General features: G+C 38.7%; 3 protein-coding genes and 1 long non-coding RNA gene across 6 annotated transcripts; 2 read left to right on the top strand and 2 right to left on the bottom strand.

Moving 5' to 3' along the window:
• Positions 1–243: 243 nt before the first annotated feature.
• LOC116843105 (SWI/SNF chromatin-remodeling complex subunit SNF5-like) lies at positions 244–6,211 on the bottom strand. Of its 2 annotated transcripts, XM_032813180.1 has the most exons (4): positions 5,775–6,211; positions 5,393–5,553; positions 5,049–5,253; positions 614–1,680 (listed from the first exon to the last, which is right to left on the bottom strand). In XM_032813180.1, the coding sequence occupies exons 1-4, from the start codon at positions 5,850–5,852 to the stop codon at positions 757–759; spliced, it is 1,368 nt and encodes a 455-aa protein (XP_032669071.1). In that variant the 5' UTR covers positions 5,853–6,211; the 3' UTR covers positions 614–756. The 2 variants fall into 2 exon arrangements, with proteins under 2 accessions (XP_032669070.1, XP_032669071.1); XM_032813179.1 differs by lacking the exons at positions 5,049–5,253; positions 5,393–5,553; positions 5,775–6,211 and adding an exon at positions 1,914–2,128 and having other exon boundaries at positions 244–1,680.
• Positions 1,830–2,676, top strand: LOC116843108. The gene is made up of 3 exons (XM_032813182.1): positions 1,830–1,970; positions 2,122–2,453; positions 2,542–2,676. Exons 1-3 carry the CDS (start codon positions 1,961–1,963, stop codon positions 2,644–2,646), a joined length of 447 nt encoding a protein of 148 aa, XP_032669073.1. The 5' UTR covers positions 1,830–1,960; the 3' UTR covers positions 2,647–2,676.
• A 1,107-nt stretch (positions 6,212–7,318) lies between the features above and the next one.
• On the bottom strand, positions 7,319–13,465 carry LOC116843110 (popeye domain-containing protein 3-like). 2 transcript variants are annotated; one of them, XR_004377840.1, is made up of 8 exons: positions 13,210–13,465; positions 12,721–13,088; positions 11,635–11,792; positions 11,440–11,542; positions 11,133–11,273; positions 10,676–10,841; positions 9,627–9,908; positions 7,319–9,194 (listed from the first exon to the last, which is right to left on the bottom strand). XR_004377840.1 is itself a non-coding variant. In XM_032813186.1 (7 exons), the coding sequence occupies exons 1-7, from the start codon at positions 13,430–13,432 to the stop codon at positions 9,127–9,129; spliced, it is 1,227 nt and encodes a 408-aa protein (XP_032669077.1). In that variant the 5' UTR covers positions 13,433–13,465; the 3' UTR covers positions 7,319–9,126. The 2 variants fall into 2 exon arrangements, 1 of the variants encoding a protein (XP_032669077.1); XM_032813186.1 differs by lacking the exon at positions 9,627–9,908.
• LOC116843112 lies at positions 13,329–14,292 on the top strand. Its single transcript, XR_004377841.1, has 3 exons — positions 13,329–13,473; positions 13,631–13,742; positions 13,895–14,292. It is a non-coding gene; the product is annotated as an uncharacterized LOC116843112 (long non-coding RNA).
• The last annotated feature ends 7 nt before the right edge of the window (positions 14,293–14,299 follow it).

Below are 14,299 nucleotides of genomic sequence, written 5' to 3' on the forward strand. Positions count from 1 at the left end.
GTAACCGAAGGTCGCGTTGCGTGCCAGCATGCGTGCGCGCGTGTGCGTGAACAGCGCGCTTCTTGCGTAAACACGGCGGGGTCCGGCCGCGTAACAACGGGCCCGAAACTTACGTAACGCGACGTATCGGACGTGACGGTCGGCCGGGCGAGCTTGCGATCTATCCGCGAAATCGGTGACATTGATCGACGCGCACACGTCCACCTCGTCGCTCTCACCCGCCACACCCGCCCGTCTGTTCGCGGCACGCGCGAGCATCGTTACGCTAGCGCGGTGACCTACGACGTAATCGAATAGGGTCGTGCGCGGTCAGTGGCCTAGTCCGCGCGCAAAGACGCGAGCGCGAGATTCCGCCGTTTCGAAAGAAAGACTTTTCGTCAATTTTCGCTCTTGATTCCCACCAAATCTAATCAATTCTATCTCCGACACTTGCTCTTACATTCAAGACTGAAAACTCTACCTATCCTGTACACACCAATCCTGTACTATCAGTAACATAACATCAATATTAGTGGAAGATCAATGAGCGGAAGATTATAACACTGATGTGTAATGTTACTGTTAGTTGGTGCTTACTGGGTAGTAGTATACGTTGCCATTCACGCCAGTCGCGATTTCTGCAGTCGTAATAATGGCACGTCATTCATGGCAAACGATTTATTACGATTTCATCGACAGCAGTCGTGGTAAAATAGCGAGGTACAAATAGCGAAAATCCCGAAGTAACGATTCGTGGTAACGTAGACTACGAATAGTCTACGCCAGAGTAGGTGCGGGCGCGTAAGTGAGACCGGCGATAGGGGTGGCGTAGGCGAGCGGCGAGGTGTACGCCGCGGTGTACGCGGCGTAGGGGTAAGCCGGGTAGCTGGCTATCGCCTTGGCTGTGGCAGGTAGACCCACCAATCGACCACTCGCCGCTGGTTGCACCTGGCCGATGACGGCTCGTGCAGGTGTCTGTTGTCGCTCCTGCTGCTGCTGCTGTTCTTGCTGTTGCTCCGCCTCTTCCGCCTGCGGTCGCCGCTGCTGTTGTCGCTGTTGCAGCAGCTGCTGCTGCTGCTGCTGCTGCTGTACCTGCAACTTCGACGACTGTTGCCTCTGTTGCTCCTGCAGCCGCTGCAGCTGTCGCAGCTGCTGCTCCTGCTGTTGGTCCTGCAAGCGTTGCAGTTGTCGCAACTGCTCACGCTGTTGCTGACGCTGAATCTCCTGCTCCCGCGTCAGAGGGCCCGATCGTGCCTCGACCACTTCCACGTCGGAGTCGGGTCCGAGCGCGGGGATCGACGGCACCGGAGCCGCGGGCGCAACGCCTGCGACGACCGGCGGCAGCGCCGGTCTCAGCGGCAACAGCGGCGACGCTGCGACGGCGGCGACCGCCGCGGTCGCTGGTTCCCGGCTGACGACCGCGTTGAAGCCGTTGATCGGGTCTGCGGTGTACTCGACGATGCGACGTGTGCCGTCCGCTTCGATCAGACTGTAGCTACCTTGGACGATGTCGCCGTTGCGGGTCTCGTACTGCGCCTTAGAGTCACCGGTCACCGCGTCCTGCACGTCGTAAGCGAAGCTGTACTGCGGCACCGCGTCGAATTCTTCCAATCTCGCCAACGGCACCGCCGCTACCGCAGCCGACACGGCGGGTACCACCGCCCCTCGGGCGATTGCCGCCAGTCCCAGGAATAAAATGAGCTGAAACCCATTGATGATAGTCAGCTGTGACATCACTGATCTTTTGTTGAAGAGAGCATATAGAGCAGATCAGTTAAGCAACTGCGATCAAGCGCTACGGCGGACATTGTGGATTAGTATTAGCATTTGTGTTTACAATCGATTATGAACTAAAGGACACAAATACCTCTTTTTCAGCGGGAGAAAAGATCGGGGTGTGCGACGTTTCGCCGCGAGCCCCCAGCTTCCCTTACCTTGCCGGTCATGTTTGTTTGTTCGCGGGAGGATCGCCAGAAGACTGATGTCTCGGGGTAAGATCGCCCGTACTTTTATACACAGACAACTGTCGCGTGTTTCGTGTCATCCGAGGACGATGATGCTCCTCGCGAAGCCGAATTTGCGACAACGCCACCCGCGCGCGCCCCCACTCTGTCTAATCATTCTACCTCTTTCTCTCTCTAGCTCCCTCGATGTGTCCTCCACATCTATCCTTTGGTCGCACTCGGTGCGACCCACCGATGATCGTTGCGACGTCAGGAGGCGTCGGAGCCGACATTGTACCAATGTACGTGGCGTTTATGTTTCTTCATATCGTCGCCGCGATCGCGCGACATGTTACACGCGACTTGGATGTCAATATGCCGAAGAAGACACGTCGAAATGGCTCGAGGTCGCTCGACGAAATCGCAAGGAGAATGCCCTCGAATGACATTCATTCTCTTTCTCCTCAGCTTCCTAACACTCGACGGATCTACGCAATGATTGCGATATTGCGTTTGAAAAAATTGGTAAAGGTATGTGTTTTGTATTAAAATATCATCACGACCAACACAAGAATTATCATTTAATTAATTTCAACTTACGACAATGTTTTCTCGTCAGGGGATATTGTCGGCGAAATTTGGTCTCTCATCAGGGAACGGAGAAAATCCCGTTTACAATCGATACTCGAAGAAGAAGACGAATGATGAGCGGTGCATTGCCTAACGCAGCTCACGCGGGTGAGCGATTGATCGCCGAAATACACGCGATCGCGCACGCTGTGCACGTATGCGCGCACGTGGTATGTGCCAATATGTCGAATACAGTCGGCCACTGGTCGTCTATCAAGGTCGTTCGACGAAGGCGTTCGTTCGCCACTGGTTTGCGCACCGCCCTGCTGCAATCGGCGAGTTTGACATTCAGCGGTAGCGACGATGAGTCCGCCGACGCGAGTCGACGTGTTACTGCATTAATTGCGGGACACGTAATCGTGAACCGTGGTTGCTTCGCGTTCGCCTCCCTCTTGCGAAACGTCGTAGGTTCGGTCCACGTTCGGCACAGACTGTCGCGTAAATCTTTGCGTAATTCGCGTACGCCAAATTCAGCGAGCCATCATTCATCTACGGATCGTTCTCGAATCGAGCCGACGTTGATCTCTCTACGCTGAAAGAAATATAGAGAGTAGATAGACAAGTCATGCGACGATGTCAAATTCTCAAGTGATTTTCGAATGCCAGGCAGTATCGACTGGAGCAATAATAATAATAATGACGACTTCTAAAAAACGTCTTAAAGACTTTTAAAAAACATCCTACCTTTTTCACACGCATTTTCGACGTTTGTGTTGTCTGTGAGGTGAAATTTGCGTTACTTACGAGACTGCAAAAATGTACAATGCGACGTATGTAACGCATGAAAAAACGCGAGATCACGACGCTCGATGATAACTCTCCTATGCAGCGCCGGTGCTTTCACTCTTGCGTAATAGCGACGGTATTTTCGGTACCAGCTATAACATTTTCGTCGACAAAAAGGCAACGAACTGTGAATATCAAGTGCATCCGGATACATTGCGCTACGCGCTTTTCTATGCCTTTTTGTAATCGCGGAAATGTATACAATGCGCCGGTCTGCGTCAAAGAGTCTAGCCGCAACCGGAGATACGAGGGGACTCGTTAGCGATGTGTGAATCATTCTCGTCTCGTCGCTTCTTCCTTCATAAACAGAGATGAGTCACTCGGTATAATTAAGGAGGACGAGCGCCAACCGTGACCGTGAAACAAGTCCACAAACCCGCTCGCTTACGCAACGTGATACCACGTTGACGCTTCTTCTCTCATCCTCCCAGCCGCATCTCACAAAAAGATTTATGCAATTACCAACAATACATTACACCCTACAAAGATCGAGTAAAATTACGTCAAGCTATACAGATCGTTACGGGGTGTCTCTGAAATCGCGTTTCTTTTATGTTATTGTTATTTCTTTGTGATCAATTTGATGGAAACCTAAGAAAAATAAGTAAACTGTCGTCTCTCTCTCTGAAAATAAAAGTTTGGATGTATAATATCGATGTTTGAATACATTCATACAAACATATCCATTAAACAATACTTTATCGATATTTTATTATGCAAATGATCGACTTTACACTGCGTAAATGTCCCACGGGGCATGATATCAGTCGATGTAATATTTGCATAAATCCCAATTGTACAGACAGAGCAATACTATTGATGTTCATCTCATATAAGTATATAGTATATAAAATGAATTGTCCGAAATTATGTATACATTATCTATATAATTGTATATTCTAAGTAAATTACTTATTTAGCTTAAAAGAAAATTAAATCACTTTAACAAACGCAATAGGAGTGCTTACCTCGTTTTACAATTCGACGCCCAACTACAAATCTGTATATACAATTTGCGATACTTGATTCAGAAGAATCACGATTCAGCAACAAGTTGCGAACATTCCTATTGAACGAATGCGTTCAATAGGAATGTTAATAGAAGTAACGTTAATAGTACACAGCAATAGCTGTTACATCTCGTTTCAAAGATTAAAACTGGTAATTCAGTATAATTCTAGCCAATTGTACCGCTTTAATCTCTAAATACATGATTTTATGCAAAAATTGACTTTTCTTCCTCCTATAAAAATTGTGTAAACTACATAGGTAAAGCATGTAAAATACAAAAAATCAATTCTTGCCCTTTATATAGATCCTTCCCGTGCATACTGGCCAAGCATTGCAAGCATAGCCTTTGGTCCTTATTTTAAACTCTCTTTTATCAATAAAAGTGTTCCTAAATGTGACTTATAAACTTTCTGATTGGCTTATGAGTACATTTAGAGTACATTTTTGTCAATCAAGGAGAGTTTAACCAAAGAACTTTATTTCCTTGTTCGTCATTAAACAAACTGCTCTTTAAAATTTAATTCTGATTATAAAACAAGAAATTCAATACATCTTCTCTGTTGATTATGGCCATGTGATCTTCTGACGCTTCTTCATCAATGATTCCTGCAATATTTATAAATACATACACCATTATTCATATCACATTATTCAAGTAAAATTCCATATAAGTAACAAATTAATCTGATAGTTAATTACCTGATTTTGTCCATCCCATTTGCGTTTGTCGATAACATTGCATGTAGTTTCTACCTTTGGTGTAGAAGATAATCGAATTTTTTTAGGTGGTGATTTTTGATCATTCAACACAGGTTTTAATTTATCTTCTTCAAGTTGCGATGATTGAAGAATCCTCTTAGTTCCTTCGCTTAAACTTGCATTTAAGCTATGCATATTGTTATCTCTGTAAAGAATACAAATAGTATATCAAAACTATGATCAAATATGTATTACAATATATAATTTCCTTTATGTATTTACAATATACTTTTTTTAAATAATTACTTGTTTTCTAAATATAATTTTTTAAACAAAAAGCTTACTTTACAACTGTGAGAGATTCTTCTGATATCATATCCACTTCTGCATTCAAAGTTTTAACACTTCCACGTTGCCTCTGTGGTAGCGGCATAGAAATTCGTCTGTACATCTCTAACAATTCGTTTTTACATAAATTTTTCAAGTTGAGAGTGTCAATACAGCTCTGTGAAGGAGGAAAATAATATACTAGTCAAATATATGAGCTTTAAGAGGTACAGCCTATATTCTAAACCCTCTTTCATCATAAAAATGTTTTGAGCCTTTCGCTTTGTTATAAGCTATTTTTAGAGACGTTTTTAGCGATAAAAGGGAATTCAGAATACAGATAAAAATCGCAAACTCAATTGATAACATTTGTAAACACATTTAACCTATATAGCTTACATTGTTTAAAAGCTCGCGAAGCTGGTTATCTGACAACAGTTCCGGGTGCGTGAGTTCGTGCGAGCTCAAACTCGACATTTTTGCGCACACTGAGTCACGTTGGAGGAAAGACTTGTGAATAACCTCGCTGACATCTCACGGAAATTGCGTTCTGTCGCTTTATCAGACCATTCTTATCGCCGCGATCGAACAATCCTTCTTATCGTCGTAATCGGATATTGTGTAAAAAATATGCATATTGACCTTTCGTAGTAGCCATTCAGTATTGTTACTGAAAGATGTAAAGTTCGTCCGATCCGTAGTTATGTTGTAACATTTGAAAATATACGCATCTGACTTCTCTTTGTGATAAGAATTTATTACTGTTATATCTATCACTACCTCAATTGTTCTACCACTTAAATCTATCACTACCTTGTTCGGTCGACTTGTACAGTGGCGGCTCGTAGCGGAGACTTCGGAACTAAAATTTTTAGTTCTGAAGTCTCCGCTAGAAGCGCCACCATACTCCTCGAATTAAAGTTTGTACGCTAGCGTCTCGTAGCGGAGACTTCGGAACTAAAATTTTTAGTTCCGAAGTCTCCGCTACGAGACGCTAGCGTACAAACTTTAATTCGAGGAGTATGGTGGCGCTTCTAGCGGAGACTTCAGAACTAAAAATTTTAGTTCCGAAGTCTCCGCTACGAGCCGCCACTGTACAAGTCGACCGAACAAGGTAGTGATAGATTTAAGTGGTAGAACAATTGAGGTAGTGATAGATATAACAGTAATAAATTCTTATCACAAAGCGAAGTCAAATGCGTTTATTTTCAAATAGTACACATAACGACGGATCGGACGAACTTTGTATCGTCGACAATAAGTAATAACTTATTAATAAAAAAACATATTGAAATAATTTATTATGAAAGAATGTTTCATATTAACCGAAATAAATTTCATATTTAAACTGAAGAATATTTCATACTAACTTATCATAATAAGTAAAAAATCTTTAAACATTGTTGAGACATATTGAAATCAATAAAATTTATTTAGATACAATTAAGAAAAAAGTGGCTGTGGACAAATTTGAAATACAAAATGAAATACTCTTATAATCGGTCAATTTTCAAATGAATTAATAGAGGCCAACAATTTGTCAAACCTGATCATTATTTCTAACTTATTAAATAATCATTGATACATATGTATGTATTGTAATAATATATATTACAATTGTGAAAGTTGTATAATGTCTTTAGGATAAATCTTATAAGATATAAATTACAATCGTTACGTAAGGATGCACTTGAGAAAATTTACTATTATTTACGTGTATCTATAAATACAGATATGTATCTGTTGCATTCAAATTTTTACACACAAGATAAAAATAAATATAATAACAATCCCAGCATAAAATCTTCTAAAGACGAAGAAATGTCCTCAGGACTTCTTAGGATATACTCTGGATGTCCCCTGGACATATGTGCTGTTAGGGATATAAATATAATAAATAAAAGTAGAGGGGGAGGGATAAGAGGTCATAATTATACTTCCACTTCTAAAACTAACTTTTTTTTATTCGCATCACCATTTTACGCTCATTCTTATTGTATCCAATGTGAGATTTATGTTTTCTCTCTCTCTTTCTCTCATCACCCATACTTTCTTTTAATATCTATGTTACTAAAAACAATTTCACGTACAAAAATAATCATAACAATAATTAGAGATGATAAACAACAAATATTCCATAACATATAATTCACATTCATGGAAAGTAATACACTCCACTCTCTTTGTATACGGATCGTATGCAAAAGATGGTAAATCTTATGGTCCTGCATTCCACGCTTGTACATATCAAAAGGCATTCCTACGTTTTGTATTTTGCTATGTAAAATGATATCCCCCAGACCAAAATATCATTATAGATATGCAGTATGTATATATAGAGAACAATTGTTATATCATGCGATAAACTATTTGCAATATTCGAAATAGAATATGTTCTGTTATGATTGTACATATAAAAAGTCTTTTTAAAGTATGTATTACAACCTTAACTGGGCATGATATTGATATTTTTAGTAACATGACTCTAATCTTCAATACAATAGTTGCAAAGGTTGAACAAAGTTGCTTTGGGAGGGAGTCTTTCCCCCTCTGATACTTTGATTATTAGAATATTTTTATCGTCAAAACCGAGACTTTTTGCTTTAAGCTCCATTATCCTGATACTGTCTTCCTACGTCTTCGTTTTTCTTTTTTTTTTCAATCGTAACGTTAGTGACACTTTTATAGGTATGTAATTATCTTCGGCTTCATTTTACCAGATACACGTTGGAACGCTAAAGTATTTACTTTCGCTTGATCAATTATGTGAAATAATTGCTGTACGCATCGTTCGCAAAGAAACCATAACGATAAAACACAACGATATTTTGCAGTGAACGCACGTTAATCGTCAATCACGCTAACATTGCAGCAATTTATTTCTTTACGTTAAATGTTGAACGTTATGCACAATTCGGCGTATCTAGCAGCAATGCAATGAACAAACTTCGCGACAATACCCTTTTACGTTGCACTTTGTAACATCCAATGCGTTAATAATGGCGTAACTTCGTGTGCCTCTTTGACTTCAGTAAAACACCAGTTGATTAACAGTATCACAACATGGACCTTCGAACATGTAATACAGCGACATTTGGAGAATTCTACTAGATACATTAAGTCATACATTATATATCGTATATATATATAATAGTACTGTACATATATTTTCTCCGTGGAAACATTAAGAAAGGAAGTGTAAGTAAAAAGGCACTATTTCTGGGTATGGGAAAGAATTAGTTTCTTTAGGCCTCCCTGAACTTCTATTCGAATACCTTCGCGATCACAGACCTTGCATTAACAGAAGTTACGCCGCCGCGAACGTGCCACCTTCGTCTCATTGTATACACACACTTATTAAAGTCTTAGTCATTATTCATCCAATCAGAAAACATATCAACTTCACAAAGTAAATTATAAATAGCCACTCGTAAAATTCAATTGCTCAGGCATACTCAAAGATACACTGGAAGCATAAACTTATTGTTATTCGCTTTTTTATAAACTAGGGTGTGGAATTATATTATACGCTACAAAACGATGGAATTTCTCGTATTATCGCATACAGTTGACTAGTCATGAGAAAATTATTAATTGGCAAGAGAATGTTCAATTGTTCCGCGCACAGTTTGAACGTGCTTTGTGGTTTTCGTCACGATGAATATCAGTTTGTCGTAATCGCTTTATGTAAAAACACCGGTGTTATGTTATATTGACTGTCGAGGATGACATCGATTTAACAATCGTTCCATTAAACGGGTGTTTCGTGATCAGTCTCTTCGATTCTTCCCAATCTCCAGGCATTCGGATCTCCTGCCGCTGCAAATCAATAGAAAAACGCCCCTTTTTCATAATTTTTTCACAACTTTATCAGAAAGTTCTATTTGAAAACTCATTCGAGATAGCATGTTCCTTATTACAATCGTATTTCTTTACTACACACATTAGTCCACATTAATTATACATTAATAATATAAAGTTAATATCAGAAGCAAACATATCTCCTCCCAAATTATGTCGGGGTCAATCGTAAAATTGAGAGGAACTAAAAAGCGTAACGCATGCGAGGACATAAATATTTAAAAATGCATCGTATTCCTCTTACTACCATTGATTTTTTTCGATATTAAACATGCTTTCAAGGAAATTGTCGCGCTTGATATATTTTCACTCGTAGATATATTCTTCGCTTTTTGTACGTTTGACTTTAACATGCGCGATAAAAATATTCGGAAGCATAGAAAAACTCACCTCGGTACAATACCCAGGAAAAATAATAAATGGTGTTACTCTGTGACATTTTGTGTAATGTATGCGCGCATCCATTGCAGGAACATAACATGTACACCACATACGATTCTGTGCTAGAGCGTTGCACAATTGGCAGGCAAGGATATTATAGCGAAGACTGAACGTTGTTTTCGAGAGGCGTAGGGTGAAAAGGGAACGTATGGGACACGGGTAGGTGATTCGCATGGTGTAAGGTATTGCTCAGTATCTCTTGACTCGTGTACAGCAGCGGCATTCTCTCTTCTATCCGAAGCAAAATCAAAGTTGATGCAAAATTATAAAACAGTGCGTATAATAAATTCGAAAAAATGTGGCACGCATTACCGCGCCACTGTGTCTTAATGCCATAACAATTGTAAACGTGAGAAAAAAATTGTATTACTTTGAAATGGGAAGAGTGTGAAATAGTGCATTATAAAAGTATGCATTATTAAAAGTGACGATGTACTCTATACAAAGTAAAAATATCAAGCCTGCCCATTCTTTCTTTAATCAACATTTTCTCTAGTTAATTATTTATACCTTGTATTTATGCAAAATACCGATACAGCTTTATGGAAATGATTATTATCTGTATGAAGTTATAATGCAAATTTTAACAATGCAACCCAAAAAAACCAGCAAATATAAATAACGAATGATTTCATATTTATTATGGAAGTTATATGTTGAAAATAAAGGCCAACACTATGGATAAATTATACCGGCAAAACTAGATGCGCGCAAAACATGCACATGCCTATGTTCTGTAGGAAATATTATATGTGCCTTTTGCGTTCACTAAAGAAAGAGATTGATTGTGATAGCCTATGAAAAAAAATGTACAGGGCATAGATAGTCTCTTTTAAGAAGAAATATAAAATGACATAGTATATTAAAGGAATATTGATGAAAGCAAAATAATACAAAATTCAAAGTAATACAAAAACGATAAAATCTCTATTATACACATTTACTATTAAATTTATCAATAGCAAGGATGAAAGTTGGACACCGAAAGAAACACGTACCTTGAAGTTGACGGCTGATGAGTGCAGTAATGCCTTGACTGTCACCAGTCTTTTTTACAACAAAAAGCTTTGTATCAGAGTCATTTTCTAAGGCTCCAATTCCACCTAGACCAATTATCTGTCCATTCTGCTGCTGATGAGTGCTAGCGGCCATTGTTTCACTAACCTATTGTAACAAAAATATAATAGAGTGCGTTTGATTGAACTGTTTAATCATAAATCTACTTAATTTCGATTAATATTTGAATTAACATAAATTTTTTTACGAATTTTTGTTAACAATTTTTCGTTAAAATTTTTATATCTTTTGAGCAAGTATTTGCCTGTATATGGAAGTGTTTATACTGCATTCTATAAAACAAAGTAATATTTAAAATCTTTCAAGCATTAAATATAACGTTTTGCAATAGAACATTCGCAAAAGTTTCTGCAGCGATTCAATAGATAAAACATATACCTGCATCAATTTCTTAACTACATCTCTGCCCAGAATATGATCAAATACTGCTTGCAGAAATTGATCGGTAATTATGCTTAATTTTAGTTTGTCCCTATGCCATAATAATATTCTTGACTCCTCCATAGCTGTTATTGACACCTGTAAATATGACGTAACTGCAATTACTCGTATTGACTTCTATTTGTTATATAATGATCAGTTCGCTAAAGAGCATAGATAAAAAATATTGATAGTGCGCAAGGATAGAACTTCTTACTGATAGCGTGACGATAATAGATGCGCAAAAGGCCTTACGACAATTTACCTGGAAATATTCGTCTGTCGAAACGCCAAACCACTCTGGAGAATCCAGGAACTGATGTGGGAAGACAATATGCAACGCTCTCCCATTTTGCGAGACCACTAACCTGGAAGAAATAAAAAATAGGATTTTGAAAAATAAACGAAACTTTAAGAAAGACATATCTGAAGAATTTCAAATAATAAAATATACACTTACTTTCCCGACAACACCAACGATAAAGAATCGACTTTGGTTACTTTCTCTTGTGCATAAACCTCTTGATACTTTAACTGGCGAATGACCTTCATGCAATTTAGTACTTTTCTGAATTGATGACGAGACACCCGTAACGGCTGGAACACTGCAATGTACACCTATATGACAGAAAACGACCGTGAGATATCTTTATTATCCACCTATTGGGAAAATACACCGAGACATCATCAGAGATTTTGGAAAAACTTCCACCCGCATTACTGTGCTCTGTTCCTGATATATTATCAGTTATTATAGTCAACGCGTTCCTGTCTAATATAAAAAGAGAGAATTATCCGCTACGTTCAAGATAGAACAGATAGCAGTTGATTTCAGCCACTAGATTTTATAGCACACCACTCGATTTCGATATGAACTATAAATATATATCACTCGTAATAATATATTTTAATAAGAGTGCAAAAATAAAAAATACCGAATAAATAAGAAAACTTTGTGTATGATACAAGAGCTGCAGCCAAACAAGAAGCAATTTACATATAGAAATCATCCTGTACTATCACTAATATACTATACTACTTTTAGAAAATATAGTGTACTTATCCATAAAAGAAATGTATAAGACAGTAATTCAGACGAATATAGATAAAAGCTTATTAAAAATTATTAAAAGCTTATTAAAAATTCTCACATATTTTTTTTTATGCTCTATGTATATATATTTATACGCGTACACATACATCAAATAAATTTTCTTATCATAATATTCTCTTCTTCTTGACTCGTTCTCTATCTATTTCGCATACTATTAATAATTCATCGATAAATTATCGATAAACTTAGTAATACCCATAAAGTAAAAAGAAAATAAACAAACATGCAATGAATTGTCTATAAATTTAATAAAACTATAAACAAAATATTTTTTGCAATTCATTCCTTTAATAGGCATAAAATTAATAAAACTATTAGGAAAAAAAGGAAATAAAAACTTATGCATAAAAATATTTTCCAGTCTGAAGATTGAACGTGTGTCATGATATTACTCCCTCAAATCATTTGTCTTCTACTTGATTCTTCGCTTACCTCTTCAATTTCCCTTGAAAACTTGATAGGCCTGAGCTTGTAAAGAAGCGTGCATACATGGACGAAGTTGATGGCAACAAAGAGAGCATTCCAGAGAGCAGCGTCCAGCCAGCAAGCTATTGTCCAGCCCCACAAAGCAAGAAAGGCACAGCCCACGAGTAGAGTGCACCTTAAATAGAGTACACCATGTATGCCGCTTGGTGCAAGATGTGACAATAGGAAGAAGGCATTTGCGAGTTGAAAGTAGATGTGGTTCACATAAATTCCTTGATAGGGTTGGCAGGTAAGAGCTCCGTACAGGAAGGTTGGAGGCACTATCGGCGAATGAGGATAACCGGATCCATGGCTGACCACTGACAGTCCAGTACCTAGAGAGACACGATAAAGCAAAGCACTATTGTTTCGCTAATATAACGAGTTAACCGAGAAAAAAAGAACAATAATTGTCCGTTGCGGGCGATCGTCAGGGAAGCGGAATCTTAAATGTACCCTCTCTATTATCAGTGGTCACATTCCTACATTCGTCGTTCTCGTGGTGTGCCGACGTTGGTACCGATATCTCCGACGTGACGGTATTACGTGGGACATTGGACGCGGCCGCATTCGTTAGGCTGGCATCGATGGTGATGGAGGTCCAGTACAGAAGCACGACGAACGAAATGGAAGCACCCCAGCCGTCTCGGCTTCCTATCGGGTCGAAGCAGATCCACATCCCCGCATTACCACCAAGCTGGACCAATTTTGTTTCGCTCTGTAATAAGCAATTTCATTCATTATAAAAAATACATCAATATTCTATGTAACCCAGTTCCATATGGGTTTTTGATGAGCTAAACTCTAGTTATGGAACTAGGCTTAAGTCGACTTTGCTATTCCTAGCTAATTACTCACATTTCTGTATTACTCTCAGCTAAAATTGGAACTTGACGACGAGAACCATCTTGCAGACTTCAGATCAAGGAAGGGTATTTGCATTACCAGCGGCTGTGGGAAGACAATGTTAACATCTGTAATGCAAATAAGTGAGCATTGTATTATTACACACAATAACGTACACAAGAAGATTGAGTATGTCTCATTAGTGCTAGCGAGCACATATGAGCGATGAGATCATCCTTTATAATTAGAAATAATTACGTTTTTCCTATCTCTCTGTTTTCTGTATCTCTATCAGCACTCAACAACTCAAACAACACATCTGATAAGACTATCCATCATCGTTATTAATGGAAAGAACCCCAGTATTTGCTTTTAATGGAAGTACTTGGAAATTTATTGGTCAAGAGCGTAACATATAAGTCACTTTGAAAAATAGAATGTACTATCCATTTTTTAGCATCCTGTAGTTCCAATACATGCATACAGGAAAATACATACTGCATTCAAGTAGTTGTAACTTGTTTCAAATATTTTATAAGTTCATATATCCGCAAATCTATCATAAATATATAAATATATAAAACATTCTGTCCTAGTAAATTTAGCATTTCAATCAAGAATATTAAAATAAAACAAAAGTTCGATCAGGTTACTACATAGAATCAAACTAACTTTTCTCTTTTCTCTTTTTTATTAAAAT

This window comes from Odontomachus brunneus, unplaced genomic scaffold, assembly GCF_010583005.1.
Source record: "Odontomachus brunneus isolate Ranch 3 - 2012 unplaced genomic scaffold, Obru_v1 Obru_scaffold_030, whole genome shotgun sequence".
Taxonomy (NCBI): domain Eukaryota; kingdom Metazoa; phylum Arthropoda; class Insecta; order Hymenoptera; family Formicidae; genus Odontomachus; species Odontomachus brunneus.

Coding starts and splice junctions, on each gene's coding strand:
- LOC116843108 (XM_032813182.1), top strand. Junction 2,454..2,541: donor GTTTGAAAAAATTGGTAAAG/GTATGTGTTTTG, acceptor TTTTCTCGTCAG/GGGATATTGTCGGCGAAATT.
- LOC116843105 (XM_032813180.1), bottom strand. CDS start 5,852: ATGTCGAGTTTGAGCTCGCACGAACTCACGCACCCGGAACTGTTGTCA. Junction 5,554..5,774: donor TTCGCGAGCTTTTAAACAAT/GTAAGCTATATA, acceptor CCTCCTTCACAG/AGCTGTATTGACACTCTCAA. Junction 1,681..5,048: donor AATGGGATGGACAAAATCAG/GTAATTAACTAT, acceptor AATGGGTTTCAG/CTCATTTTATTCCTGGGACT.
- LOC116843110 (XM_032813186.1), bottom strand. CDS start 13,432: ATGTGGATCTGCTTCGACCCGATAGGAAGCCGAGACGGCTGGGGTGCT. Junction 13,089..13,209: donor GACCACTGATAATAGAGAGG/GTACATTTAAGA, acceptor GTGTCTCTCTAG/GTACTGGACTGTCAGTGGTC. Junction 9,195..10,675: donor CATCAGCCGTCAACTTCAAG/GTACGTGTTTCT, acceptor ATTGATTTGCAG/CGGCAGGAGATCCGAATGCC.